Source organism: Falco cherrug, chromosome 12, assembly GCF_023634085.1.
Source record: "Falco cherrug isolate bFalChe1 chromosome 12, bFalChe1.pri, whole genome shotgun sequence".
Lineage (NCBI taxonomy): Eukaryota > Metazoa > Chordata > Aves > Falconiformes > Falconidae > Falco > Falco cherrug.
This window is the reverse complement of record NC_073708.1, coordinates 29,085,842-29,113,351: the sequence shown is the minus strand read 5'-3', so window position 1 is coordinate 29,113,351 and position 27,510 is coordinate 29,085,842. Positions and strand designations below refer to the sequence as shown.

At 40.3% G+C, this 27,510-nt stretch overlaps 1 protein-coding gene across 3 annotated transcripts in view; it reads left to right on the top strand.

Annotated features, from left to right (window-relative positions):
* Nucleotides 1–23,249, top strand: part of GLIS1 (GLIS family zinc finger 1) — a 211,130-nt gene extending 187,881 nt beyond the window's left edge. For 2 of the 3 annotated variants that reach the window (XM_055725191.1, XM_055725192.1), the window contains exons 9-11: nucleotides 11,445–11,629; nucleotides 18,927–19,094; nucleotides 22,673–23,180. In XM_055725191.1, the coding sequence (XP_055581166.1) occupies nucleotides 11,445–11,629; nucleotides 18,927–19,094; nucleotides 22,673–22,809 (490 nt within the window). In that variant the 3' untranslated portion in view covers nucleotides 22,810–23,180. Of the gene's footprint in view, nucleotides 1–11,444; nucleotides 11,630–18,926; nucleotides 19,095–22,672 lie in introns of all 3 variants that reach the window. The other variant, XM_055725190.1, reaches the window with a different exon arrangement.
* Nucleotides 23,250–27,510: the final 4,261 nt, after the last annotated feature.

The window sequence follows — 27,510 nt, the reverse complement described above, 5'->3', positions numbered from 1 at the left end:
CTAAGTAATCTAAAAATGTCATTAGTTTCACTTGTAAACTATCTCTGTGAATTCCAGTTTAGAATATTTAGTGTGATAAATTATCAGCTTAAATGAAACCGATATGACTAAAGTTAAATGAGTTTGAGTGGTGGCACCAAGTTAGGGATTTGCACCAATTTAACTTAATGACCTAACAAGGTCACTTTGTAGGATCTGAACATGGTCCCTCTATATGTGACTGTGAGGCCTTCTGTCACTTGTGTCACCCATAACAAACAGCACTTATGTTCTCAAAAGAAGCTGGGGGTACTGACAAATAATAACTTTATTGGGAAGGTGATGTGTCTCCAAGGGAAAAGAAAGTGAAACTATTTTTTTTATATTCCCTTGGTAATTTAGGTCATTTCTGCTCTGTAAACACAACAGTAAATGAAGAACTAGTGGAATTAAGGCACCTGTGATGTCCATAGGTGATGATTCATGAGAACTCTGAATCCAGTCTTGTGAGCCCCTTTAATATAAAGGATTAAGTAACCAAGGTTAGAGGAAGGAGCTTGCCTGGGCTTCTCACCAGCTAACTGCAACCAGTTCCAGACCTTCCCTGAAGAGCCACTTACCCATACATCACAAGAAACAGGACTTAAAAACAGTCAGGTGAAAAGAGACATTTTAATCAGGCTGCTTAAACATCAGAATTTTTGTTTGCTTGCTTCTTAGCACCTGCTAATTCAAACACCACAGAAATACTTAAATGTGAAGGTTCTCTGTTGAAAATTTAGTCCTTCATTTTTCTTTACGTGAGGTAAAACAAAGTACACAGAGCCTCTCTTCTTGCTCAACCAGGGGACACCAGATTTGAAATTCTTGATATTTTAAGATTGAAAACAAATATGCAGGATAAAATCTTGTGGTTTAGATTTGTATGTGTTTGGCAAGAAAAGAGACTGTAAGCCCTGTTACATACATAGCCAGGACCCTGTCAGGTGCCTCCACTTCAGATAAGAATCTGGCCCAGCCCCTCTACCCGCTCTCAGTGAGCTGCGGAGCTGGGAGATGGCACCCTCGATCAAGCCCACATCTCTTCTCTGTGGGATTGGTTTTGGCTTCAGCGTTACTGGTAGGTGGTGGTGGTATACAAAGGGTTTGGTGGGTGCTTGCTCATCAGATGGGACCAGACTCACATTCTGGCTGTAAGAGTTTTAGTGGTGTTTGCAAGCAGCTAGTTTTCTGAAGCATGACTGTTTCTGGGATAAGTTTTAAGAAATTGCCCCAAAACCAATAAAAGAAATGCAGGAGGCTTTTCAATCCGTTATGCTATCTTTTTGAACTGTTGGAATCCCGACCAGGAGGTGAAAATGCATTTGTGTACCTAATTCTCATTACTTCAAGAGACAATTAGGTGTATTAACTACTTATGTCTAATTTTAATTAATATTTTAGTTTGTGAGCTCACATAAATAAATTGACTAGGAATGGGCATGTTGCTACAATCTTTGTAGGAAACAAAGTTTTACTCCCTAGAAGTACTCTGGAGAATTAAATACCTACACAGTTTTTATAACAGTTCCAAGGACCAAGGAGATACATCACTCATTCACTGTGGATTCCGCTGGAGAATACTCTTCATTTATAATAGAATACACAAGTCGGTGTTTTAGTCTTTCTTTCAAAAGCACTAAAACCAATAACAAGAAACAGATATCTCTGACAGCTGAAAACATTTTCAATGCTGGAAGCCAAGAACCCATCATAATTTATCTCAGTGTTATGGATCTGAGCACGCAAAAGGGGCATCAGTACATCTGTCCAAAGAAAGAACAATGTACAGGTGCAGAGCTGAGTGAGGTTCATGTAACAAAGAAAATTGGTAATTAAAAGCATCTGGTTTCAAATCCCAAGTCATTTATCTCATTGTAGAAAATGTGATCAGAATTCATTTATAATCATGTCCAGATAGGCTTATACAATTCCCGCCCCCCCCCGCCCTTAAAGTAAAATTAGCACTAGCATAGGCTTATTTCAACAATGTGTGGTTAAGAATAACTTAGTGCTTGATCGCAGGGTAAAATATTGTTTGGCCATTCATAGAAATAGGTGGGCATGTATTTAATTTGTGTTTCTGAAAGGGCTGGGTTGACACTCATTAGGGAGCTTTCATCAGTGCATCTCAAATTAAATGGTATGTTACCTGCCCAGAAGAGACACTGTAAGCAAAACTATCTTAGAGTAAGAAATAAGAAAGTTATGGGAGAAGGTGGGAGGTTAAAGGACTTGGTCAGAGTAACTCAGAAAGCATTTAATGTGGATTCAACCACAGGTCTTCTGCATTCTATTAACTATTTTAGCCATTACTGGTTTTATCTGTAGTTAAATTTACACTTAACATCTGTAAAGCTGATTTTTGTTCCTTTCCTTTTCAAATTTCTTTTTCTTTTTAGCAAAATTTCTGCAGTTAGATGTAAACCATATATGCCAAACACAATAATTTATCAGGGTATAACAAGTGATTAAGTTATCTCAACATCTCCCACTGTATGGTATAGTGGCTTTTAGACTGTAAACTTGAAAGCAGACATCAACTACCTGTACAGAATCCACCTGCACCTGGAAGCATCTTGCTGCATACTTGCCAGACAATAATGACCTTAAATGACTAAAATAAGATAGCTCAGTCAAGCATGCAGTACATGCTGGATAATACTGAGTGTTTGATTGCGTGTCTTTGTAATTGACTTCCTGGCGATTACTTGAACCTAAGGCAGTGCTCTTTATTTAAATATGTTTTGATATTTCTTTGACCACGTTAATAAGGATTTTTTAACTTTTGAAATATATTTTCCTGGTAGATTATTAGCAAGATTAAGTTTTCAAATTTCCCATTATGTGTAGTGGCTTCCACTGTAGTGATTCATCAGCTTCATTTCAAACCCATTGAACAAATGCTTATAAATAAAAATGTCTTTTAGATTGGCACAGTTCCCATCATGATTGCTATGATTAACTGCTCTGCAGAAATTGCACATATTAGGTCGGAACAATTGTGAGATATTCATTTAACATAGAAAAAATGTGTTTGCGTGTATGTGTGAGTTTGTGTAGGTAATGAAATGCATTAAAAAATACTGAGTTATGCTTTATACCAAACTGAGACTTACATGCGTATTTGTTAGAAAAGACTGTATTTCAGTACGTCACTCTGTACCTGAAGAGAAGGCCCACACAGAAAGCCTTTGAGTGTACCAGGAAAGGGCTCCTATGGCTCCTGTGTAATTTTGAACCCAAAGCTGTTTTCCTATCACTGTTACTGGTATTATCAAAAATATTCTAGAGCAATTAAATGACCTAAGACTCTTCAGTCACATTAAAGGTCCCATGGGTGGTGTTCTCCATAATGTTTCTGAAGCCCCTCTTACTCCTCACAGCTAACTAGCTCCTGCACTCTTTGTACAGGCAATTGTTGTCATCACTGCTCAGAGTGTGGGTGAGGGAAGATGCAGAGCTGGATTCAAGTAATCCCAGACAGTATTCTGAATGAAAAATATTATCTGGTATTTCTAGGAAAAGGCTGACAGTGCCTCAGTCCTACTTTAAAGATGTTACAGAGAGAGGTATGTCACACGCTGTGTTAGTAGCAGAGCCAGGAATAAAGCCCGAGTCTCTTACAGTAGCCACCTACTCAAGCTGGCCACAAGCACAGTGAGAAAAGAGAAAATCAGAAACACAGTGTTATATCTTGCAGTGAAGGCCTTGTAAGAAGGGCACTGTGTCACAGCCCAGTAACTTGTTTGCTCATTGTTTGTAGAAAAGGGTAATAAAATGCAGTGATGCCCAGCAAGGTGATCTGCACTGAAGGATTTATTATATATCAGGGGAAGGAGGGGGAAGAGGAGAAAGGAAGAAAGAGGGAGAGAAGGAAAAGATTCCTTGCATTCCAGAAACCTAGCCAGAGGCACCTGGCAGTGATTAGTGCAAAGGTTCACCAAACTTCAGATAGAGTCCGCCTTAAAAAAAAAAAAAAAGAGTGAACGGTATAACTGTTTCCTGAGCATGTGCTGACAGAAATTCCCGTAGGGCAAGACCCAGAACAGAAACACGTGGCAAGAGATTGGGCGCTATCCAGAGACCAGATTAGCAGAGCTTTACACATCATTTTTAATATTATGGGAAGAGATGAAAATCAGTGTTAACTTTTTTTTCCATTAAAAAAAAATAATCTCCTGGTCCTGGAACTGAATTGGACTTTCTCACAATATAAGTAACTATAATGCTTGGGGGAGAGATTTTATGAATGAAATGGCTGGCATGCTGGATTTTAGGGTAGAACCTGCTTTCATGGCAAATCACAGTTTTTTAACTAGCTGCAATACTGTACAAGTCACTTAAGATAAAACATGGAGCTTCTTTGCTTTGTGCTTCTTACTCTGGTGCTTTATTATATGCTTTTCTTCATATTAATATGAGTGAAACGTAATTCTCAAAGTCAAGATTGTTTGATATGGCTATATGCTATGCATGAGAACTTTATTACAGAATGGTCTTATAACCCAAAATATACAAAAAAATATCTGAGATAAAGGACAGATGTTTTTCAGTCTGGATTTGGTCCTGTTTCCACTGAACTCAATGGGATATGGGTTGAGGTTCTTTGTCTAGCTGAGGAATCTGCCAATCAAGCCATCACATCACTAAAAAAAACCCCAAACCCAGACAGTTTTCATATTGGAAACATCCCTACCTTAGATATTTCTGTTTTGCTGTTACACTTCATTTGCTGTTACACTTACTATTCAAGAATCTTAGTTTGAATTTATTTTCATTATTTTTCTATTTTCCATTCAATATTTACTAATTAAGTATACTGCTTATAGGTTTTGGCAGTCAAGAGATGATCAACTAGATCATGCAAAAGCTCATCTTAAAACTGCTCAGAATCTGGCTTTACAATTTCTTACCCTGTGTTAGTTTGTCCAGGAACTGCTATTGAACGAAGACAGACTAAAGTGTGAATCTGTTTCTTACTCAGAATAAGTACTGTGGATGAATATAGAAAATATGCGTCTAGACATCTTGACAGAAAGCTCAGAAAAATCAATATTGATATGTATTTATTTTTTGGTTCTTTATGTTGCGATAATATTGGGACAAGACATTTGGTGGTGTGTGTTCTGCAAGTACACAGATTCTTATACACCACTGCCTACTTCAGGAGGCTGAAAATGGAGGCAGGATAAGTAATTCTAAAACAAGGCAGTGGTACTTGTAGCCTATTAGATGTCTTTTCTATAGCTCAGCTAGCTCATGGCGTACCTAGATAGTTCCCTCACATGGGCCTTACTTACAATTAAATATAAACTTTCACCATCCAAAATTGTATTGTTAAAACATGATCACAAAAAAAAATTATGTGAAAGTCTTATTGGGATTTATGTTTGTTTCCTAAAGGTATGCACTTTTATAAAATGAGAGAGAAGACAGGTTAATATTGTCTGTTGTCACTTTTCATTTTCTTTTTTAAAAAATCCTGTTAAGATGAAGATTTTTGAGCATTCCCATTGATGTGTGCGACAAATGCGTTGCAGTAGACATGAGGAATTGGCTTGTTGTCGATGTCTAACATTTGGTTTGATGACTTGGTGGGAGGTATCTCATCTAACTTAAAGAGCTTCCCTTAGGAAAGGCTGTGAAGCTGAGTTGAAATTTTAAGACTGTTCAGCAAAGTGCAGAAATGTGCACAGTACCATAGACAAGGGATGTTATCAAGTTAGGATCAGTTCTTCCAGTAGTTTTCTCTTGGTTGTGTGGATGAAAGTATTACATAAACAAGATTTTTCTGATTAGCCCTTTTACTTAATTGTCTGCTGATGCATCCTCAGGAGAGGAATGCATTAGCTTTGCAGCTCCACCTGAAATCATAGGTCCCTCAAGACTAGTATTATGTCTTCAGCGCCATCCTACACATGGTGCTTCAAAGGGAATTTGAAAAAACCCACAATACCTGGTCAATCATACAAAGTTGAATGATGAGTGAAGAGAGAGGAGAATTCCTCTCTGCCTCCTTGGGTGATCAGTTTACATCCTGAAGCACAAGATTTGATTAGCCCTCGCTTAGCATGGAAATGTTGGTTTTGCCCATTAAATTATTAAGTCCCTTTTTAAAAAAACAGGCATTTTGTTTGATTCTGTGACTTCCTGTGGCTATGAATGCCACAGGCCAGGGCATGCTGTGTGAGCAAAATGTTCCTTTTGTTTTAAGCCAACCTGCCTCTCTCTGTGGTACAGGCCCTGTTGCTCCTGTGTCTTGGACAAGGTGGAGAGAAGACTGGCTTCTCCACTGCACCCTTGTAATCGGAAAAAACTGCATTTTAAATTCTGTTCTTTCAATGGCATGCTTGTAGTCTTGGAAGTTTTACTTACTATTCTAGTATATCTTCAGATATTTTTAACTCCCACAATAACTTAATCCATCAAAACAGAACTGGTTTTACCACTGTTAATATATGGTCATTTATAAGTAGATTCTTACTGCATCCCACTGTGTAATCCCTTTCTGTTATTATAACTGCTCAAGAAAGTTGCACAGCACTGCCGTTCCCAAAAGACACTGAAAGTTCAAAACCAGTCAACACGTGTAAGGAACACAGACCTTTTGGGGACTTGATGATCTTAAAGGTCTTTTCCAACCTAAAAGATTCTATGATTCTGTACCTCTCTGTGTGACAGGGATTGAAAAGCACCTGTTGTCATTAGGTCTGAAGTCACCAAAATGAATGTTCAGGTGAAAAAGCTTTCCTACTTGCATCATATTTTGCACACAGCAAAGTTTTTAGCAGGAGCAGTTTCATCAGTAGACAACTGGAAAACTGCTGGATTCAGAGAGGGCTTGCTAGTCAACTTCATTAGTGTCTGCTGCAGGTAATGGCTAGAAATAAGGTAAATTATCTTTCACGTAAGGGACATAGGTTTCTAACAATGGAGTAGTAAAACCTTGCAGTGGGTTAATTTGTTGCTTGAGTTACCATCAAGCATCCTTTAAGACAGGGTACACCATTAACAGCCAGACTACATCATCAGTGGAAGCAATCTAAGAACCATTGATTCTTCTTAGCTTTGTCACAAGGTTTAAGGAGATAGCAAAAAGATTTACACTCCTGAACAGAAACATGCTGCATAGCTAGGAGCCCTCAAATGTAATGAACGAAGGAAAGATAAGGATTTTTTTTTTACATGTGTGTGAGAGTATTTATTTATGTATCTCTATATATAGCTATATATAGGCACAGGTATATATTTAAATGCCCCGAAAGGACCTGCAAATTTACTGAATTATACAAGTTACAATTAAAGTAAAATATATGGTATATATTTATTATTAATATCCAAACCAAAGCAAATTGTGGTTGTAGTATGGTATTAACAGGAAATGTCCAGGCTATTAGTTATTGAAACATACACGCCTGAGCTACTGCCTGGGAATTTTTAATGTATCCAGCTGAGTTCCTGGTGTAAGTAGTTCAGTGTTTCTTCTTCCACACACAAGGCATCTTCTTTTAAGCGCTTTTCTGTTGCTAATGCATTATCTATTTAATTTGTATCAGGAATGATTCTGGTTTTCTTTTAACAGCCTCAGTATCACAGCAACCTAATTACTAGGCAAATATTCAGGAGAGAATTAAAAACACGGCACTTGGAACTGGACAGTTAGCTGATGAAAATACTCTCCTTGAGCGTGCCAGGGCACATTCCCCATGCATACACACACACAAAATAATATCTTAGGGACCAGCTCGAGCTTCAGGCATTGTGCTGAGTATTTTATGGAGACAAATCCCTGTGTTGGCCACTTGTAGCTAATATAGCCAGTTTTTTCTGCTGAGCAAAGCTCTTTCCTAGCTAAAAACTGTGCCTTAAGTTATGGGAAAGATGTTAAATTCCCTTTTGGGGAGAGACTGAGCAGAGCATAGTAGATTTTATGGTGACCAGCACAATTGCATTGAAGTCTCTCTTCATGCAGAGGAGGCAGCGATGGTCAAGTGTTACACGGTGCTTCCAGGGTTTCAGCCCAAGTTCCTGTGCTACAGTAAGTTCCTAGGATACAGGCTGCCCGCAGACAGCTATGTGTGCTGAGCTCCAGCACGGTGACAGCAGTGCCCAGCGGGAGCAGGGAGCTGGCAGCTCTAGCTCTGTGCAGCTGCTCAGCTTGCCCAGCTGGAGCAGGGCCCGCACCCACCTCTCCCCACGCCCCCACCGCACCCCCCACCTCCTGCCCCGCATGAGGAGTCTCACCTGCTCTTAACCAGACATGTCCTAGGTGTCGAGGCACAAACGCTATTGCAACTACAGGAAAACAGGCGTACAAAAGAGTGAATGGGAAGAAGCGCTGCTTTTAAAATAACAGCAAAAACTGTTAAATTCTTCTCACGTGGTTAAGATTTAAATAGCATCTAGGAGTAGTTGAAAACTGGGTAGGGAAGCTACATTTTTCAGTATTCCCACAGCTGGGCACCTTAAATGTACCATTTTTGTTTGATGTGCAACATATTTGCATGTAATTTAAAAATCTGATTGCTCAGCCATCCTAACAAAGCATTTGACAGAGAGCAGCCCAGCAGGCCTCTATGGGGTGCTACATTTCCCAGCAGTAGCCAGGACAAGACATTTCAAGAGAAGGCTGAGGAAACCCAACACAGACAGTTGCAGAGTGCTGGCTCACCAGAAGTATTTTCCTCCCTCATTCAGAGTGGTTTCTGGCTCATCCAGGCCTTGGAATTTTTAGTACATTTTTTGTTTCTCTTTTAAATGTGTGTGTGGTCATTAGCCATATAAATGTCACTATCATGATCTCTTTTAGCTATTATCTTTCCAATGAAAACAACTGCAATCTTTTAAATCTCCGTTCAGATAGAAGCATTTCCAGGCTTCTAATAGCATTTCTGGCATGTTGAGACAATGTCTCCATGTGTGCCGTTTGAAGGGGCTGGTGACCATTTTGTAATTTGTGGTTGTGCTTTGCCAGCACTCGCTTGCAGCCTCGGAAGAGACCGTCGCAAAGGCCTTTCTGTAGGTCCCAGCACATAATGTCAGCCCCATCTTCATGCAGTAGTTCACCACAGACAAGCATTTGAGAGCATTTACAGAAGATATGAACTTGTAGCTGGGCTGCATGACAGCTCATTTGTGTTAAACTATTTCTCTGCTGAGACATTTGAGGAAAAACTACAGCCACATGGGAGCTGACCTTAGTGTTTAGCTGCTTCTTAACAAATAAACTCGGCATTTTCCCCCAAGCATCTGCTCTTGTAGCAGTTCAGACTCCAGAGAGCATTTTCTGTCTCTGACCTGAAGAGGGCACAGGTAGCCCCTGCCTTCCCCACGGCCCTTTTTTGCACCTCTGCAGCCCCAAGCCTTTACCCTCGGGTACGGGAAGGGCCGCCCCAGCTCTTTTGCTGAGCTCTTTTTAATATGCACTTAAAATAAAAAACACATAAGAATTTTTTTTCTTTGCATGTTGGCTCTTAAAATTCTACTTTAGTCTTCTTCGGTTTACATATTACTGTTCATCGCTTATTGGGGAGGTGGGGTACTGTCATTCCCACAAAAAAAATTATTTTCCAGTTCTTACATATTTGGCTTGAAAATATCTGTGCCTTCACCCATTTAACAATACTGGTTTAATTCTTCAGTTTAGTTTTGGGATATTCAGAGTCTCTGTGGTTTGTATTATATGCCTTATTTTCCTGCTTTGGCAGATGGAATTATTTCAGCATAGGATGGGCTTTGACTGGGGTTGATTTATTTAAAACCCCTTTTAATAGAGTGTCACTGTGACAGCTTTTGGCAGTGTTTCTCTGCCTCTCATGTTAAATTTGATTAAGCTGTTGTCACCATTAATTCACAGTTCATCTATATTTACCTCTTGAATGCTCCCATGTAGTGCTTTAGCCCTAAGTCAAGCATAGGATTCAACTTGGGGAGTGAGGCTAACTGCTCCAAGAAGCAGTCGTGTAAACTGGTGAGGATCTGCTATTGCAAATCATAGTTTATGGTGTTTGAACGGCTTGTGCAGTGGTAGAAGACGGCACCAGTGAGAGATTTAATTTGGTTTTTAGTTGATTCTTTGTACACCTGCAATGGTTTGTGCTCAGTATTTTTTTCCAGTTGGTGACATGTATTACAACCTGCAGGGGTATTTTTATTTCTATGCCTCAGGACCTGTAGCTGTGAAGTTTCAGCAGGGTGGCTCTTAGACAGACAGGTGGTTTTTCTAAGCATCTGAAGGTTCTAGTGCTGCTCAAATTGCCACTTCTTATGTTTAGGAAAAGCTCCAGAGGCAGCAGAGAGGATATGGTGTACATACGGTCTGTACAGCCTGCCCATTTGACAGCGTAGCACTGGGCTATGCAGCAAAAGGCCATTTGTCACAGCTACCATAGGAGGGTAAAAGATCCAGCTTCTACCTATTTACTCATTTACAGTTAGTTTAAAGCAGCTCAAAAAGAGGATTGTACATGCATGGCCAAGTTTTGGTCCCACCTTATGCACCATGCCATCCTTCTGGCTGTAAATGGCCAAAAGGCAGTTCTCTGGCAAAGGGCTCGTCCCTTCTGGGCCAGCTGCTGTACCACCCCTTGGTGGGATGGTCACGTTGCAGCAAGGAGGAAGCACTGAAGCTTCTCTGCTCTGCCAGTGGCAGAGGATGCCCAGGGACTTCATGGAAGTGAGTTAGTGAGTTTCTTCCTCAGGTGCTCCAGCTCCTGGTGGGAGCACTGGGTCAGGGTCTGTTCCCTGAGCAGGACTGCCACATCTCTCCTGTGCTGGCCCAAGTCCCAGACATCTGGGGGAATTTTCCACCTCTCAGGTATAACCACTTCTCAGTCTTACACTGAGCAGTGCCGCCACAAGCAAACACTTTCTCAGATTTTTTCTTTGAAAGGACAGTACCATCTGTTGCAGTTAAAACTGTATTTCTAAGTCTAAAAAATTGTACGTGAGGAGTAACTGAAACTAATGCTTTTCTTTGTCTTGGCTTCAACTTGGGTGTAAAGCTTTATCCTGTTGCTGCTACAAAGGCACTTAAACAATTTACTTGCATTTACTCACTTAACTGCATTTTCCGCTTCTGTATTCTGGACAAGAATCTCAACTTACAAAATTTTAAATTAAAACAGAGCTGTGTTTAAGTTGCTAACCAAGGAGTGGTGTCATTTTGATCCTGTCATGGCTACTACAGGAAGTCAGTATAGAGGAATAGACATCTTTTTCTAAGTCCCTTTCCTCCTAATGAATACCTGAAAGCAGCACTGAATTGGTTTTGTTTGTTTTTGTTTTTTTAAACAATGTAATTTCTACCTGCAAAATAAACATTTCAGTAGTTTGGCCATTGTGGAAATAGGGCCTTTCAAGTATTTCATTTTCCCATATTGTGATGTGATAGGTGAAGTTAATTCTGTCTTTTCTTTTTCTAGGCTTGCCTCCAACATAATCTCTCCACTTGTCAGCCCCCTGAAAGCATTAGTTCCACCTTCCCTATTGCAGAAACACGGCTCTCCGTCATCACACAGCCAGTCACCAAATGGGCAGCAATTTTCTGGAATACCAAATAAACCATACGGTCAATTTCAAAATCAGTCTGTACAGCAGGGATCTCAAGGTAAATCTTCCTGTTTGTTTTAATTGGTTTTTTTAAAACTTTCCTAATTCCTAGCTGGGGAGAAAGAATTTATTTCAGTTTTTGCACGTTTGGCCAATACTGTCTTAGTAAGGGACTGACAGCATTTCAGTAGGAACTCCAGTTTTTAAAGTGGCTTGATATATATACAGAGCAAAATTTTCAGAGCAGTTCATCCTGTGATATGTTATCATAATGGGGAAAGCTATCACAATGGCAGATTTATTGCATTTATTCAGGTTTTCAGTAGATAGCTAATAGCTATGCACCTCATCTGACTGGTCATCCAGCCTTCCGTCAGCATGGAGAGGGTGACCTTGCCAAAGCAAGAGCCATCTAGTCTCAAAATACATGGGCTGAAGCACACCTTGGCTCAGTCCACTGATAGTGACTCACTGGACATGAGTTTAGACAAAGAAAAAATGTTTTGCTCTTTGTTATTTGGAAGTTTGGCATCTGTAGTATTTTATACAGTAATATGCAAAGGCACTCTGTACAACTGTAGAGTGCTCGTGTGATTTGAGGACAGGAATGGGAGCAGCTAAGCAGCTGTCCCATGGCTTAATTTAAAACATTTTTTGTTTGGAATTACTCATCCTTTTTAATCGGGAGCTTATTTACCTATTCTGGAGTTCTGTGGGAACTAATTAATGTTTCTGCAATTTTTGAGGTATATATTAGCAAGAGATATTATTATCACAGATTCTTCCAGTAACAGGAGCTTGCATATTTAAGAAATATGTTATATAATCCAGATGGTATGCTGCTTGAGTGTGGCACATATTCACAATAAAGAAGTGTGCAGGACATCTGTCTGGTTGCAAGTATAACCAAGCGTGTAAGTTTATACAGGCAGATAACCAGCTTTTTGAAACTCGTTTCACAGCTGTACTATCATTTGTATAAGATCATTTTTGGCTGGCAAAGTATCACGTGTAATCAATTTACGAGTGGGCAAAATAGGAGGTTTGCTTTCCCTCAATATGTGCTAAGGTTAGGTCTGAAACACAGGAGCTGAACACAAACCCCATGAGCAACTCACAGCTGTAATGGGGTTCAGTACCCAACAGTTCCCTCTGCCCTTCATTCTCTGAGGAGTATTTTTGCTCTTTGGTCGGACTGACTTAGACTGAAAAGTTAAAGCATATTATGTTAAATGATTTGTGCTGAAGGAAAAACTAACTCAACCTGATGCTCAACAGATTATTCAATTTAAAAAGATTAACTCTGTAAGGGAAAAGTGGCAGATTTATGATAGCATATAATGATATATGATTATGTTACTATAATGAGCTAAATAACTATAAACCACAAGAGGAAAGTTTAGCAGCTCATTACTATGGCAGAAACAAATGCATAGACAGAACAAGTTTTGAACCACTTAAATAAATTGACTTTATTCCTTAAGAAAACCACATTTCCTTTTGAATGAATTGTTGCTTTCTAAGTGTTATGTCGTGTGGTTTTGAAAAAGCAATAATTTTCCACTTTGGCCAAATGTTGAAGTATTATTATAAATTCATTATGGAAATGGTCGTTCAAAAATCAATTTTGATTAGCAGCCTTTGAAATCAATTGATCTGTAACCTGTACTTAGCTGTACCTACTCTACATCTTTTTTTGCATCTCAGTTCATTAATAGTAGATTTTTCTAATGGAGTCTGTCGTAATTTGGGAGTTTTGAATTTTTGCTGAAAAAAAGAAACATTATATAAACCTAGCTGTAGAACTAGGCATCTGTAGAGAGGCATATAAACATTGTGGATGTGAAATTTTTAGAAGACAGCAAGCTTCATCAAGCTGGTAGCAGAAATATCGATAATGAAAGAATAAGCTGACATTATTTATATGTTTAAACCTAGTTGTAGTAAGATCACATGGAAATTATTACATGCTGAAAGAATTTGGCAGGCAATGGAATCCTGTAGTTATTTATACCTGACATGATTTCTTGTCAGAAATTTTATGGAATTTGAAAAGCTGAGATTTATGTGCACATACATGTAAATGACATGACATAACAAGATGGCATTTAATAGGCATATTCCAATTATTTGCTCATTACATCATACATTTTAAAGCTGCTTGAAGTTTTCTAGGTTGTGCGTTAGAGGAACAGAGGCAGCCAGTGCACTGTGTGAAGTGGCTAACTGCAGCTTTTCTGTCACAAATTATTTCAAAGCAAAATTTTAACTCAGTGTTATGTTTGGAACTCAGTTTATTCCCTTATTAACTGTTATATTTCTACATCTACTGTACATAAAACATTTAATAGTGATCATTTAAACTGACAGGGCATTTAGTAAATTCTTCATTTGAAAATTAACCTCAGAAAATTTTTGATTTAAATCAAAGCTAAAGGAAAACCTGAAATCCATGTGGAAAAGAAAATATTGGTGAAACACTTCTTGCCAAATTGGTACTACACTTCTGCTCTCCTAGAAGGAGCAGGGATGTTTGCACCAAGCAAGCCTTCTTGCTTACTTCATATTTTAACCACTGAAGGGAGTCTTGTTTTAAGAACTTGTAACAAATGCTCCATGTTTAGTTTACTCTAATCAACCATATGTGGTTGTTAATTGAACCATTGGTTATGGGATTTTAATCATATCTTAATTCTTAATACTTTCTGTGTAAAGCATTTTAAAAAAATCTAAAGGAACCACAACTAAATGGCATGAACCAAAAGCAGCTTTGTTTCATACAGCACATTTTAAAAATGTATAAATGCAGTAAAGCTCTGACTTGTATTGCGTTGACATATGCAAATCAAACATCGTGTTGCCTGCAAGCAACAAGTTTCATTTCCTGTGGTTCTGTAAAATGAATGAAACTTTATCTGGCAAGAGCACCCGTTGTTACAAAAAGTCCTTGTGGTTCTTTTAACTTATGTGGCCTTTCCACCTCTTGTCTAATTACTTTGGTTTTTGGGAACACTTAGCATTTAAACAAGCTACCAATTTTCCCTTTTTAATTGTGTAAAATATGTGTGAGGCTCAGATACTGTGGAACAGACTGACTGGCCTCTTGAGCCATGCGAGGCAACTGAAGGCCCTCAGCAAGAGCCAACCTACCTGGTACCAAAAGAAACTCTCCAGTGGTGCCTCTGAAGCAGTTGGTGGGAGTATAGAAAATATATATATTAAAAAAAAAATCTTACTAAAATAGCAACTCACTGACAGTCCTTCAGCCTGGAGGTATGCAATTTCAGTCACTCCTAGACTCATGTCCACCTTTCAAGTTTAGCATTCAGCTGGCTACATTTTGAAATACAGCTTTTAATACTGCAAGCGCAATTCTTCCTACCCAAGCGTTGTTTCATCTCCAGTTTAAGTGCAAGGAACATCACCAAATTGTTCCTATGCAGCCTCGTAGTGGAACTGCAGATCAGGCTCAGCAGCTGCAGCTTTAGTCCTTTTTAGTTTCAAATACAAGGCCAGAGTCCTCCTGAATAAACTGCTGCCACTGCCACTCCCCATGAAACCTCTGTGCAGTCACGTGAGAAGTTATTCTGACGATGAGTCATGTGAACACACAGAAGAGGAATACAAGTGCTTGCTGACAGGTCTCCAACAGGCCGTGAACTGTCTGATGCAGGATCCCTGCATAAGGGATAAAGCAGGCACTTAAGTTATCTTCTCAGTGCTCTTGTCTATGCAGAATTGCTGTCTTGAGTCTCCACCTCTTCCTCACCTTTTGCAATTGCAAAAGCTATTGGGAGTCTTTGTCTTTCACCTTTCATCCTCAAGGAAGCACCTACTTGCCTTTTAGTCCACTCCTCCCATAGCCATCCCTGTGCCTTTTTCCACACACAAAGAAGAGCAACGAAGCTAGTGAAGAGTCTAGACCACAAGTCTTGTGAGGAGCAGCTGAGACAACTGGAAGTGTTTAGCCTGAAGAAAAGGAGGCTCAGGGGAGACCTTCTTGCTCTCTACAGCTACCTGAAAGGAAGTTGTAGCGAGGTGGGTGTTGGTCTTTTCTCCTAAGTAACAAGCGATAGCACGAGGGAAAACGGCCTCAAGTTATGCCACGGGATGTTTACATTGGATATTTGGAAAAATTTCTTCACCAAGAGAGTTGTCAAGCATTGGAACAGGCTGCCCAGGGAAGTGATGGAGTCACCATCCTTGGAGGTATTTAAAAGACATGCAGTTATGGCACTTAGAGACATGGCTTAGTGGTGGACATGGCAGTGCTGGGTTAATGGTTGGACTTGATGATCTTGAAGGTCTTTTCCAACCTAAACAATTCTATGATTCTGTAAAGCCTCTATCCCTTTCCTATAGGGTCCCACTGTCTCACGATTTCTAGGAAGCTAATGAAAAAGGAAGTAAGCTTTCTTTATACTGCTCAGGTCGGAAGGGATAAAAGTCCTATTTTTAGTGTCATGGTTTGCTTTACCTGACCAGTGTTCCTGCTGTAACCTTCCCCTCCCTTACTCCATCTTTTTTCTTTAATTTGCTACCTCACATCTGCAAGCACAATAGAACAGGAATGGTGTATTTCTTTGTCTTTTCTTTGGGAAGCACTTAGCAGAAAACTCATCCTGGTGAATACAACACCAGTGTTTTCCTACACCATGTTGCTTCATTGGCTAGTTCCAGTAACGCTTTTTGTGCTGCCTTTTCAGATTCTCACACAGTGATGCTGAGGGATAGATACTGCACTCCAAGGGAGAATTTGATTGTTTATGGCAGTTCTTTTCCAGACTTCTGATTCTGGGGCAGTTCTCTGCCTCAGGTATTTTTTTTTGACCAGCTAGACAGTGTTAACTTAAAACACTTCAAAAGAAACCTTTACCCACAGGTCTTGAGAAAACCCTGGATCCAACTAGTTTCAATCCAGTTCTGTCATGCTTGGCTGTTCTCTGATTTTCTAAGCCACTGTGCCAGCCCTGTAGATCATAAAGATATTTAATTGATTTAACAAAGGCAAGCCTGGGAGCATGACGAAAGGGTAGCAATTACAGAGACAGAGAAAATACACGTCATACCTTCCCTAGAAGTGATGTGTATAGCAGAGATTCTGGAAAAGGTTCATTTTTTTTTCTCTAGCAATGCATACAAGTGCCCTCTGCAACCAGGTACACCTCATCTGAAGCCAAGTCTCATTTTTTTCACTGCTTATCTGAAAAGGATATATTTTTAGAAGGCTTACAGCTTCTGTTTTGTAAACAGAAAAGTCAGGATAATTACCAAATGCCAATCAATAAAGCACTGTACCTAAAACCACATCATAAGATGGCTTTGCTACTTCTCATAAGAGCTCTTTGGTTTTTTGAGCCAGACTCTCCAGGCACTAAATAGAGGTGGCTGTCTATTTATTCCGAGGAAGGACATGCATCATTTAATCCTCAGCTTTCCAAATTTCTGGGCCTTCTTCTACATAGCAGCAAATATGAACAGCTTTGGTACAGTGTGCATAGTGTCTTTATCTAATATAGTTATCCATTAGTACCTCACCAATCATGGATATCAACAATTTAGGTATTTTGTGGTGGAGGATCATAGGTTCTCAAGAAATGAATCACCTAATCCTTGCAGATTCTGCCAAAACACATATTAAACTGTGAAACTTCAGAGCACATCTTTCAGCACTCGATGAGTTCATTGCATTTCTACTAGAGAACTGCCTCACTTAGACTTATTTATGACCACCTCAGAAAACACGACCAGAATGAACAGACAGACCCTCAGCTTTGCCTGATACCATCTACTTGGTCAAACTTTGGTAGTAATGGGAAAATGTAGAAAAAGAGAGGAAATCATTCTTAACAGGAAAAAGCTTATATACTGCATGCTTTGTAAGGGACAATTTCCACCCTGTACAGCACCCAGGTGCTCTGGTGATAGGCGGAGGTATTTGATTTCTAAACAAACAGACCGAATAGCTGCACAACTGGCCCAGCAAGTCAAGGCTTCCACTGGTGAGTGGAGCTGTGCTGACTTCTGTCAGCTGAAGTTCTGGTTGTGTCTGTGTTTGACTGAACTACCTGGAGCTTTTGCAGTAGTTCCTTAGGAAATGTTTCAGTCTGAGTAAGACTGAGGGAAGAAAGACGACAGCTTCGTATTTTTTCTGGCAATTAGAGGATGATCCTGATAGCACATTCTACTAAACTTTAAGCCTGACTTGGTTGACTTCAGTTGCATTTACGGGAAGGAGCATTATTTCAGAAGGGACTTTCAGAGAAAGTAGGAAAAGGGATCATTAATATGAATGTGCAATCAGTATGCAATGCATCTAGAATCAGGAAGAGGTTATTGAGGCAGGAGAAGGGAAGAGAATTAAATCAGGCCATGGTTGGTATAAATCTTGTGGCATGCTTTGAGGTCATCCTTATGGGAGCAAATAACATTTTCTTTTAGGATGTTGGCACAAACTTGGAAGTCATAAAATCCCTTCCTTGGCAATTTGTTTGTTCTTTACTGCTAAGTATCTTACTTTGTTGTGTACAACTCATTCACAACTGCTGGCAAAAACTGCTGGTCCACTGCTAATACGATACTTTAAAAAAATAAAAAAGGACATAAGAAATGTAGAGTATGTGGGGGATAAAAGTCAAACATACCCCAAAAGCAGAATGATGGAGGCTGCCAGAGACCATACAGATTTATCTCAGTACTTTTCAGAAGCAAGAAGGGCCTCTAGCTGAACTTAGTCTTCACCTGATCTCCATCTGGAGTCAGTCCTGCACTTCTAGTTCAGTTTTACTTGGAGGCTGTGCCCCCTTTGTTCAGTGAAAGGGGTTTCATTTGAAATAAGAACAGTCTGAGAAAGGAGAGGTGTAAGGTACTCTTAAAGGTATTTCAAATAAATAGTGCTGTCTCCATAATGCACTGGATGGGAAAAAGACTTTGCTCAACAGAAAACAAAGCAGTGCTGTTCATTTAAATATTGCATTATTGTATTTAAATTAAAAGTAATTCATTATAGATAAATTCCTCTAGGAACTGAGCATCCTGGACCTGATTCAGTTGGCGTGCTTACTACTGAGCTTTGAACACAAGTGGGCTGCTGACTGCATTCAGCCAATCTATTGCTTGAAATGAAGCACATCACTGAGATTTTTGCTTGATGGGGATCACAGTCCACAGCATGTTGCGGGACCAAGTCTGATGTAGCTTTTATATTATTACGCCTTATAGAATAGCATGATCATTTTTCCATAGTTAAAACTGAGGAACTAAAAGCCCCCACAATAGTAATGAAATACCGTGACAGAAATGGAGCTGATACCATTGCAGTAGTGTTAAAATGTGTGTGCAATATCTGTTTTCAGGTTACCAAGGCAGCTTTCACTCAATACAAAACTGTTTCCACTATGGAGACTGCTACAGAACAATGGACCAGTCTGTCACCAGTGATGTGCTCACAGGGGAATCCCACTGCTTTAATCCTCTGAGACAGAATGGCTATCACATACTCAATGCACCTTTAGCTTCAACAGGTAATTTATTCCACCTATAAAGAATTATCCATATGATATTTTTAGCAGGAGGAGAAAAGAACACATTTTATAGTCGATGTTATTACAAAAGTATGTTTGCATAAAAAGCTCAGTTGCTGAAATTCATTTGCATCAATAAAAATCCCAGAGGAAAGCACATTTTCTTTAATCCTGCCATATTTGATTGATGGACAAATTCTCCTTTTGTTCTGCTGGATGTCATAGGCAACATACACCTTCAGGAGAGCTGACAAACAAGGCACTTCTCACATTTATTGTGCGGGCTATTCATTGTACATCTCTTTAGGTATACCCAGGCAGGCTTTTATAATCAGATCAAAGTTAAGAAGATAGTTAACACAACTCTGAAGAAAATAGCAGCAGCAGGGACTTCCTGTCTGTCTAAGAATAAAAGGATGGCTTTGGTTTGCACTACTGACATTTACAAAATGGAAAGGCACTGCTTTGATAAATTCAGCTAAAAATATTAGTTTGTTTCTGTTCAGCAGTTCCTTTGTGTTTGTGTTGTTGCACATTCATGGCAATTGTATTTTCCCACTTATCTACATCTTTACATAATATAAAATTTGGAAGAAGTCATTATAGCTAGATTATTATAATACTTCAATATTTATGTATTCATTTTTATAAAGCATTTTTTTCTACTTTTAAAGACACAATTAAGAAGTGACAGAATTGCTGAAATCAAAATTGTATTGTTAGAGCCATGAAACACTACTGTTAACTACAATCTTTACTTACATATCTCTAAGAAATTTTTCTTCATGTCTGAATTCAGGAGGGCATCTCAGTTAAGGACGATACTGAAAACATATGTTTAAATGCTTTTTGAAATGGGGCCTGAGTCAGACCACAAAATTAGAGTTGACTTTCCTGTTTGTTTTGTATTAAAGGAGACTCTGTTCAGAGAGAGCATGGATGCATTTGTCTGGTGTTCCATACTAGAAAGTATATGCATCAGTAACAAACACAAGGGAAAAGTTTAAGATTAAATTTCAACTTCAACTTTGAATTCTTTTGTGTTATTCATAAGTTTGATGTTACCATAACATAGTTTTTTCATGTTAACATCAAATTTCAAGTTTAGATTGACAGCCTGCAATATTTAAAGAACAGACTAAATAAACTTTCCAAAAGAAATTGTAGGAGCAAAGAATAATACTATGGCAAGACACCAACTTCAACAACAGTTGATTTTTCTGTCTGGGGCTAAACTATTATGAAATGTTTCTGTGTAATATTTTTGTTTTTAGAGTGGTTATTGAGGTATGCAAATACTTAAAAGGCTGGAACATAAATCTATATGAAATATATAAATCTTATCTCATCTTTTTGTGCGTAGAATAGAGCCATTCAGGTTTGCAAGATTCATCAAGGCTATGCATTAATTTTTTTCAGGCTTTTATAGCACCATTAATATTAAATGAGATCTCATCTCACAGGAATGCCAAATGTGACTGGCAAACAGCTGTTCCATGAATCACATTAACAGTCAATAAATTTTTATTTTCTGTTCAGGACTTTGGAGAGTTTACTCTATCTGGAATCTAATAATGATTTCTGGGGTGTATGCTTATCTTGGGTTTTGTCCATTTGTGGTTGTATATCCACCCTGTATACAGGCTCATCAAATAGAAATTAGCATAACATAAACACTCGCAAAACTTATCAAAATACTGGTCACTCCACTTAGACTGACGCACCACAGGGCAGATAAACAGGCCAAGTTCATTTCCAGAGACTTTGGAAATATGCTACACGCCAGATTTCGGCAGGCAGCAGAATTTGACCTGTAAACTAACAGTAAATTAATACATCATAGGAAAATGCAGAAATGTAAATAAGTAGAGAATTTGGTCTCAAATAATAAAAATATACCTAATAGTAAAATGCTTATAATTAAATTCTAAGGACTGAGCCGACGGTTCTTTCTGAAATCAGGACTGGCTGTGTGAGTGTTTGATTCAGCCATATCTAGACATGCTTGCCTGCAGAGTTAAGCAGGCAGAAGAGATAAGAGAAAGGCTAAAGAGAAGACCAAGCCTCATTTTTCACATGGGGAACAGGGGCACAGGGAAGCAGTTGTTTCCCCATGGCTCCACAGAGCTCCTCCATCAAGCAGAGGATGGAGCTAGGTCCCAGTGCTTTAACCACAAGGATCAGCCATCCACATTTGACTTGCAATTCTCACAAATGTGATTTGTAGGCGATTTATTTTCTACATCAGGCACGTAGTTCACAGGCATGTTCTTAACTAGAAGAATCTTGTTCCATGTGTTTCCTCAGCTGACTTGGTGCTGATGGTGGTTACTAAAATAGATAGGTGGGGTTCTGTGGGCAGGATGCAGGGGTCAAAACTTTGCACTGAAGCTCACACAGATGCTTTTCTGAAGACCCAACCCAAATCAGGTGGTACAGGGTACAACAGAGTATGTATGTTATAGGATGAAAGTAAGGCGTTTCATGCAGGAGTTTGGGGAGAGAGTAGTGGGGTGGGTTAAAAAACTGTTGAAGGAGAAGGCTTAGGAGGTTACCCAGCCCCCAGGCAGACAGCAGGGCCATGGGGCAGATACGAGAGTCTGGCTGGTGTGAGAAGTGCAGGCAGAGGGACAGATGCAGAAAGAAGGGCAGGGCAAGGGGTGAACACAGTAAGGGAAGAGCTGGACTGCAGTAAAATGAATACGTGCATGTGAGCCTTGACTGGCCAGTTGCAAAAGCAGGTTGCAGTGGGGCATAACAGGAAAGGTTCATGTCCTTTGGGGTAGGCAATAAACCTTTTGTTTCAGACTTCCTGGCACTCCAGCTGCCATAGCGCCTGGTAGCATGCAAACCTGTTCCTTTCCACAGGGATGCATAGCTCAGGGAAGCTTGTAACCGCTGTGGAAGTTGTGCATTATAAGTGGAGGACAGAGAAATTCTTCCCTACCACAGTGGCTTTCTGGTAGCCTGGCGAGCACCAGCCAGCTCAGCCAGGTGAGGAGCCAGCAGCATGGTGGGCTTTGGTGGGCTGAGAACAACATGGCACACAGCTCCTTCCACATGTCCTGTGAGCCTGACCCAGACAGGCTTCCACAGACCTCACTTCTGCAGTATGTGGGCATCCAATAAATTTAGGATCCAGATTTCTTCTGGATCTTAAGAGCAGCTGGGAGACACATGGAATGTTTTTCCTAAGTGCCATTAAAAGGAAAAACACACAGAACAAGAGGACTGCATCACTTTTAGTGCGCACTTACTAGGATCCTTGCCCACTCATTGTTTTGACATCCTATTCAGATAATGACTGTAAAGTCCCAAGAGAGTCATACTCTGATACTTGCACTTCACTTGCAAGTGGGTAGCTCTCCACAGAAATGAATGGGAGCTTCATCTACTCTGACACAAATGCCCACGGAGATTTAGTTTGTATATCTCCTGGGTAAGGCTTTGATGGTAAACCCTATTGTCTTTTCATTAACGCTGTGCTGTACTGTATAATCCCAAGCCTCAAACTATGCTTCCTTCCTTATATGTACTGTGGTACTAAATCATGTCCATACAACTTGTCATGCTTTCAGGCTATGATGCAATCTCTGAAGCGCAGTGTGTATCTGAAGACATGGTCTCCAGTGGAACTGATGAAAATGGATTCTTCCAAAACAGCGCCTTTGATCACTGCTTGAATCACATTCCTTCCATCTATACAGATACCTAAAAGCAGTGCTGACCTTGTTTCCTTTATTATACCTATAACTGTGTATGTAATAACAAAGATGTTGTTCAAGTACTTTTATTTAGTCTGTATCCCTATATGTGCTCATTTAAATAAACACCTCACATTTACCAAACCATTTTATACATGAATAGTCTGTATAAGGTAATATTGGAACCTGTTCCTTTGCTGTGGCACTTTGAAATTCATGCTTTAAAGGGAATGAGGAGCATTTCAAGCAGCTTGTTTTGTAAGTTCTCTCAGTAAAGTGTAAATGTAAGTTATATAATAAACTTGTAAAGAAGGGGGTTTTTTTCCTGAAAAGTATGTTTCACTTTGAGAATGTTGTTCCTTTTAATCAGTTTTCATTTAACTCATTGGTCAATTCTTTTTTTTTTTTTCTTCCTTTTTTTTTAACTAAAAGGATTTTTTTAATCACAGACCTCATGTATATAAAGATCTTCATTTGCTCGGCTGGTTTTTATATTTTCAGTTTTACAAGAAAGCATTAAAAACTGGAAACAAGTGTACTGTCATTTCTTAACACCATAGGTCTGCCTGATAAATCCTAATATTCTTAAAATGCCTGAGGGTGATTTAAACAAAGCAGTAACATTTCAGTAACTGTGAAATTAAAGCAGCCCAAGTGTACATGAAGAAAACCAAGGGACCTGCAGACTTCCAGTGAAAGGACCAGAAGCCTTCCAGCATGGGGCAGCACTATGGACTGGCTTCCCAGCACTGCACACCCACCAGCCTTGCACCATCACCCAGCCTTCCTGCTGCCCCTGCCATGGTGGGTACACCAGCACATGCAGCTGTCCCAGTAGTGTGGGTGAAAATTAAATACGGCCTCATCCCACGCGAGATCAGTGGCACATTTACACTGCACACTCAGTGTGGGGCTGGTCCATTCACAAGACCCGGCAGGCACTCTGAACTGAGAAGAGCAGGACACCTTCACCTTCAGAGGGCTTTTGTCGATCCAAAGCACTTGTCATCAGTGGCTTCCAGAGGTCACCTGCAGTGGCTTTGTTCCCTGTCACACAGTGGCCCTGGCTCCACTGGGCTGCATTTCCCAGCCTAGTCATGATTCCTGGGAGAGACAGGCATCCTGCAAGTGAACAGGCACTCCCAACGTGTGCCAATGCAGGCACATTAAGATGTGAGCTCTTGAAAATGTCCCATGGTGGTTTGATAGAACAATAAGGAAAAACTAACTAAAAAAAAAAAAAGTTCTTATCTGCAAACCATTGCTAGTTGGGCTTAATAAGGCACCCTAGGAGCAATGTATGGTTATCTGAAAGGCTTTATTCCAAACACAGAAACCTCAACCCCAGGAAATGCTGCTGCATGTGGAACCTGCTGACCCGAAGGTGTGGGTGCCGCCTCACCAAGGAAAAAGAGGCTGGAAGTTGGGGTTAAAGGATGTGCCACATCCCTGGGAAGGTACTTAGAACTGGCATCAACTTGCTCTTGGACAAATGACAATAAATGTTCTAGCTACCCTTGGCAGTGCCCAGCTGTGACTGGCTGTGCCTCCTGTGCCTGATGCCAGAGGGCTCGAGCTTGGTCACAGGGTAGAGCTCTTGTGAAAAGGCTGAAGGACATTTTTACAGCAGGTCTGAGAGCAAAGTCTGCAAAAGGATGCCATGCCCACACCAAGTTCCCATACCAGTGTGCCTGCAGCAGCAGAGGTGCCCAAGGAGGCTGTCCTGTGCCCATCCAAGTCAGGGCTGCACACCTGAAATGCCACTGACACCTGAGAAGTTTTTCACCACCAGGCAAATCTTCACAAGCACCATTCACTAAAGGATGCCTAGACTGAACATCAACCACTGTCTGGCAAACACCCCTTCATTTATAGCTCAAAGTTACTCAAGCTACCACGGGGCACCACTGACAAGCTCACCTTGGGCTGAAATCAGTCAGTGACTGAGGATGGTACTTTCTTTTTTTTTCCTCTCTTCTCCCCATTAGCAGGCTCTGCACAGCAGCAGTATGCCCGTGCCGTGCTGTCAAGGTCCTTCCCTCGTGCCAGGTATGCCAGTGCCAAGCCCCCATATTTTCAGTTGTCAGGCCTGTAATCCAATTAGGTGCTCCCCAGAGAATAACCTAAAACAAGAAGCAGCTGCTGGAAGATTTCTTGCCTTCCCCCACCCCACCCCATGGGCCTGGCAGAAAAACGTCAAGCACCTGGCTTCAGCAAAATAGCAAGTTCCACAGGAAAAAAAATGCTAAATTCAGTGGCACGTTAAGAAAATACCACATTTTGCAGCTGCATAATCCGAATCCACAGAGCAGGCCTCAAGCTGAATGGGGTGATTCTTTGGCAGCATTTGCAGAAGTGGCATTACTGGGTCCACAGGCCAGCGGTTCCCCTTACAGTCACAAAGTTATACAACCACAATGAACATATATATTTTAAAGCACAATTTGGTGGCAACGTGTGAAGCCAGCAGTCAAAGTACTGGGGAAAACACAGTAGCAGCATAAACTTGGAGGTCTCCAGTGCCCCAGCCACTCTATTTACGTGTCCTTTGCAGCACTAATAGGGAATGCCAGCTATAACTCTTGACAGTTTCCAGCTTTGGCGAACATCTTGTACGGGATCAGACGGGTAAAGCGAAGGTGTCCCATGCTTGCAGACAACCCTTGAATGGCAGCTTTCCTGGGGGACCAAGACCTTGCCCTCTACCCCAGCGGCCAGTCAACAGCCTGAGGCCAATGGCTCCTTGCCTCTGTCAGGCACTTCACACAGAGGTGGAGGTGGAGCTGGAGGGAAACCTGGACAGGGCAGCAGGGGAAATTACTACAAAGGAAAGTGCTCGGGTGGCAGCTGAGAAAGAAACAAAAAAATGACACTGAAGGAGGACGACCAGCAGTCAGTCACAGTCAAAGGCTCGTACCAACCTGCCCTGAGACACGGGACACTGTCAGGTCCACCACGGCACCTGGTGCCTCAGTCTCAGGACCCAGCAGCCCAGGGGTCTGCTCCTGCGTGAGCACTGAACACCTCAGTGCTACTGTGCCTCCTCTCCTCAGCCACGGAAGCCTCTGCAAACACGGGAAAAACCCTGGATGCCATGCTATCACAGCAGCACATTTAGCACCGCTCTGAGGATAATCCAGGCTAACCACAAAGCCTACAGGGATGAATTTTCGTTGTTTCTCCAGGGCCTGGTTGCATCTTGTTAAGAGTACATGAAGGTGCCTCTGTATCCAATTTAGCTTTCTGTCCTCAAGAAATTTGAATGAAACTTAGACATTCAGGAAGTTTTACAGTTAGTCACTGCAGAACAAGGTGCATGTGGTTATATGACCCACTCTTGAATAAACAGTTCCTCAAGATCTCTAGCTCTCAAGGACGCTCAATCCCAGTGCAAACCTGGTGATTGTGGCTACCCTCCCTGGCCCAAGCAGTCCCTGGCAGCACTGAGTCATCATTCCTCTCCTAGAATTAAAATGCATAAAGGCTCCAAATTGTGCTTTAAGACTACACAATGGCTTTGCTCTGATCACTGCTGCATTTGGCTTTCTGTCCTGTTCCTTATCTACTCCGATGCCTCAGAATTTTGGGTTTTTCTGGTCTCAGACATAAGCAGCCAGAACTCTTTCCTAGAACATTAAACAAGGAGGCAGGTAGCTTAACAACTACCAAACAGTAAAAAACTCTAGAGCTTTTGAAGGAGGACTTAGAAAAAACATATCCAAACCCCAACAAAGCTATAATGGCTGAGAAAAACATCAAAATAATTCCTGTGCTTCAATTAGTTGGAGACATTAAAAGGAAATCGTGCCTTAAAACCATGATTAATCTCATTTCCTAAAAATTAAATAAATCCTTCTAAAAATGATATTTTTTTAGTTAAAAATACAAGCCAACCAAACCTTAAACATATTTGATCAATTACAAAAATATTTATGTCACAACAACCAAGCTGTTCAAAACCACACAATGATTCACAAAGGTCTGGGAAACTTAAAGCATAGCAGCTGGAGTGATGATTTAATTCCAGAATCTGTGTGAATCAGGTTTTCTGTAAATTAAAAGGATAGATTCAGAGAAATGCAAAGGCACTCATTTAAGTCTGTATGGTTTGGAAAGTTATCCATAATAAAACCATTAAAATACACAATAGCACAAGTTAATGGTTACTTGTGTGCTTGTGTACTTCATTATTTCCTTTTATTACATGTAAGTAGGGAAGTATCTCATGTAAGCTTTTCCTAAAGACACAAAGAAACCTTTCAATGGAATTTATTGCTTGGCAAGTTTCTCGTTGTGGTGCTGTAAAAACCCTACCAACTAATACGTATAATAACTGGAGTGAGGCTTTATAATAGTAGAAAATTATTACCCTGTGGAATTAAAATGGAACTGCTGGTTCCAGTTGACTGTCAGATACTTTTTCAATCTAGGCAACAGAATTCAAATAATAAATTACAACACTACTTTATAAATAGCTACAAATCATTTCCCCAGTGAATGTAAACCCCATTTACCCCATGTATGTACTCTGTGTGTATGCAGGACACTTTAGGAACGAATGAAATAAGATGACCTTCAGTGGCTGATCAAGCTGGGAGAAAGAAAATTAATTTCAAGTTGACACTGAAGCAGCTATAGCACTTCTTTGCACTTTCCACCAGCTGGGATGCAAGCCAAACATTCAGCAAGACTTCTAAATTTTTAATATAATC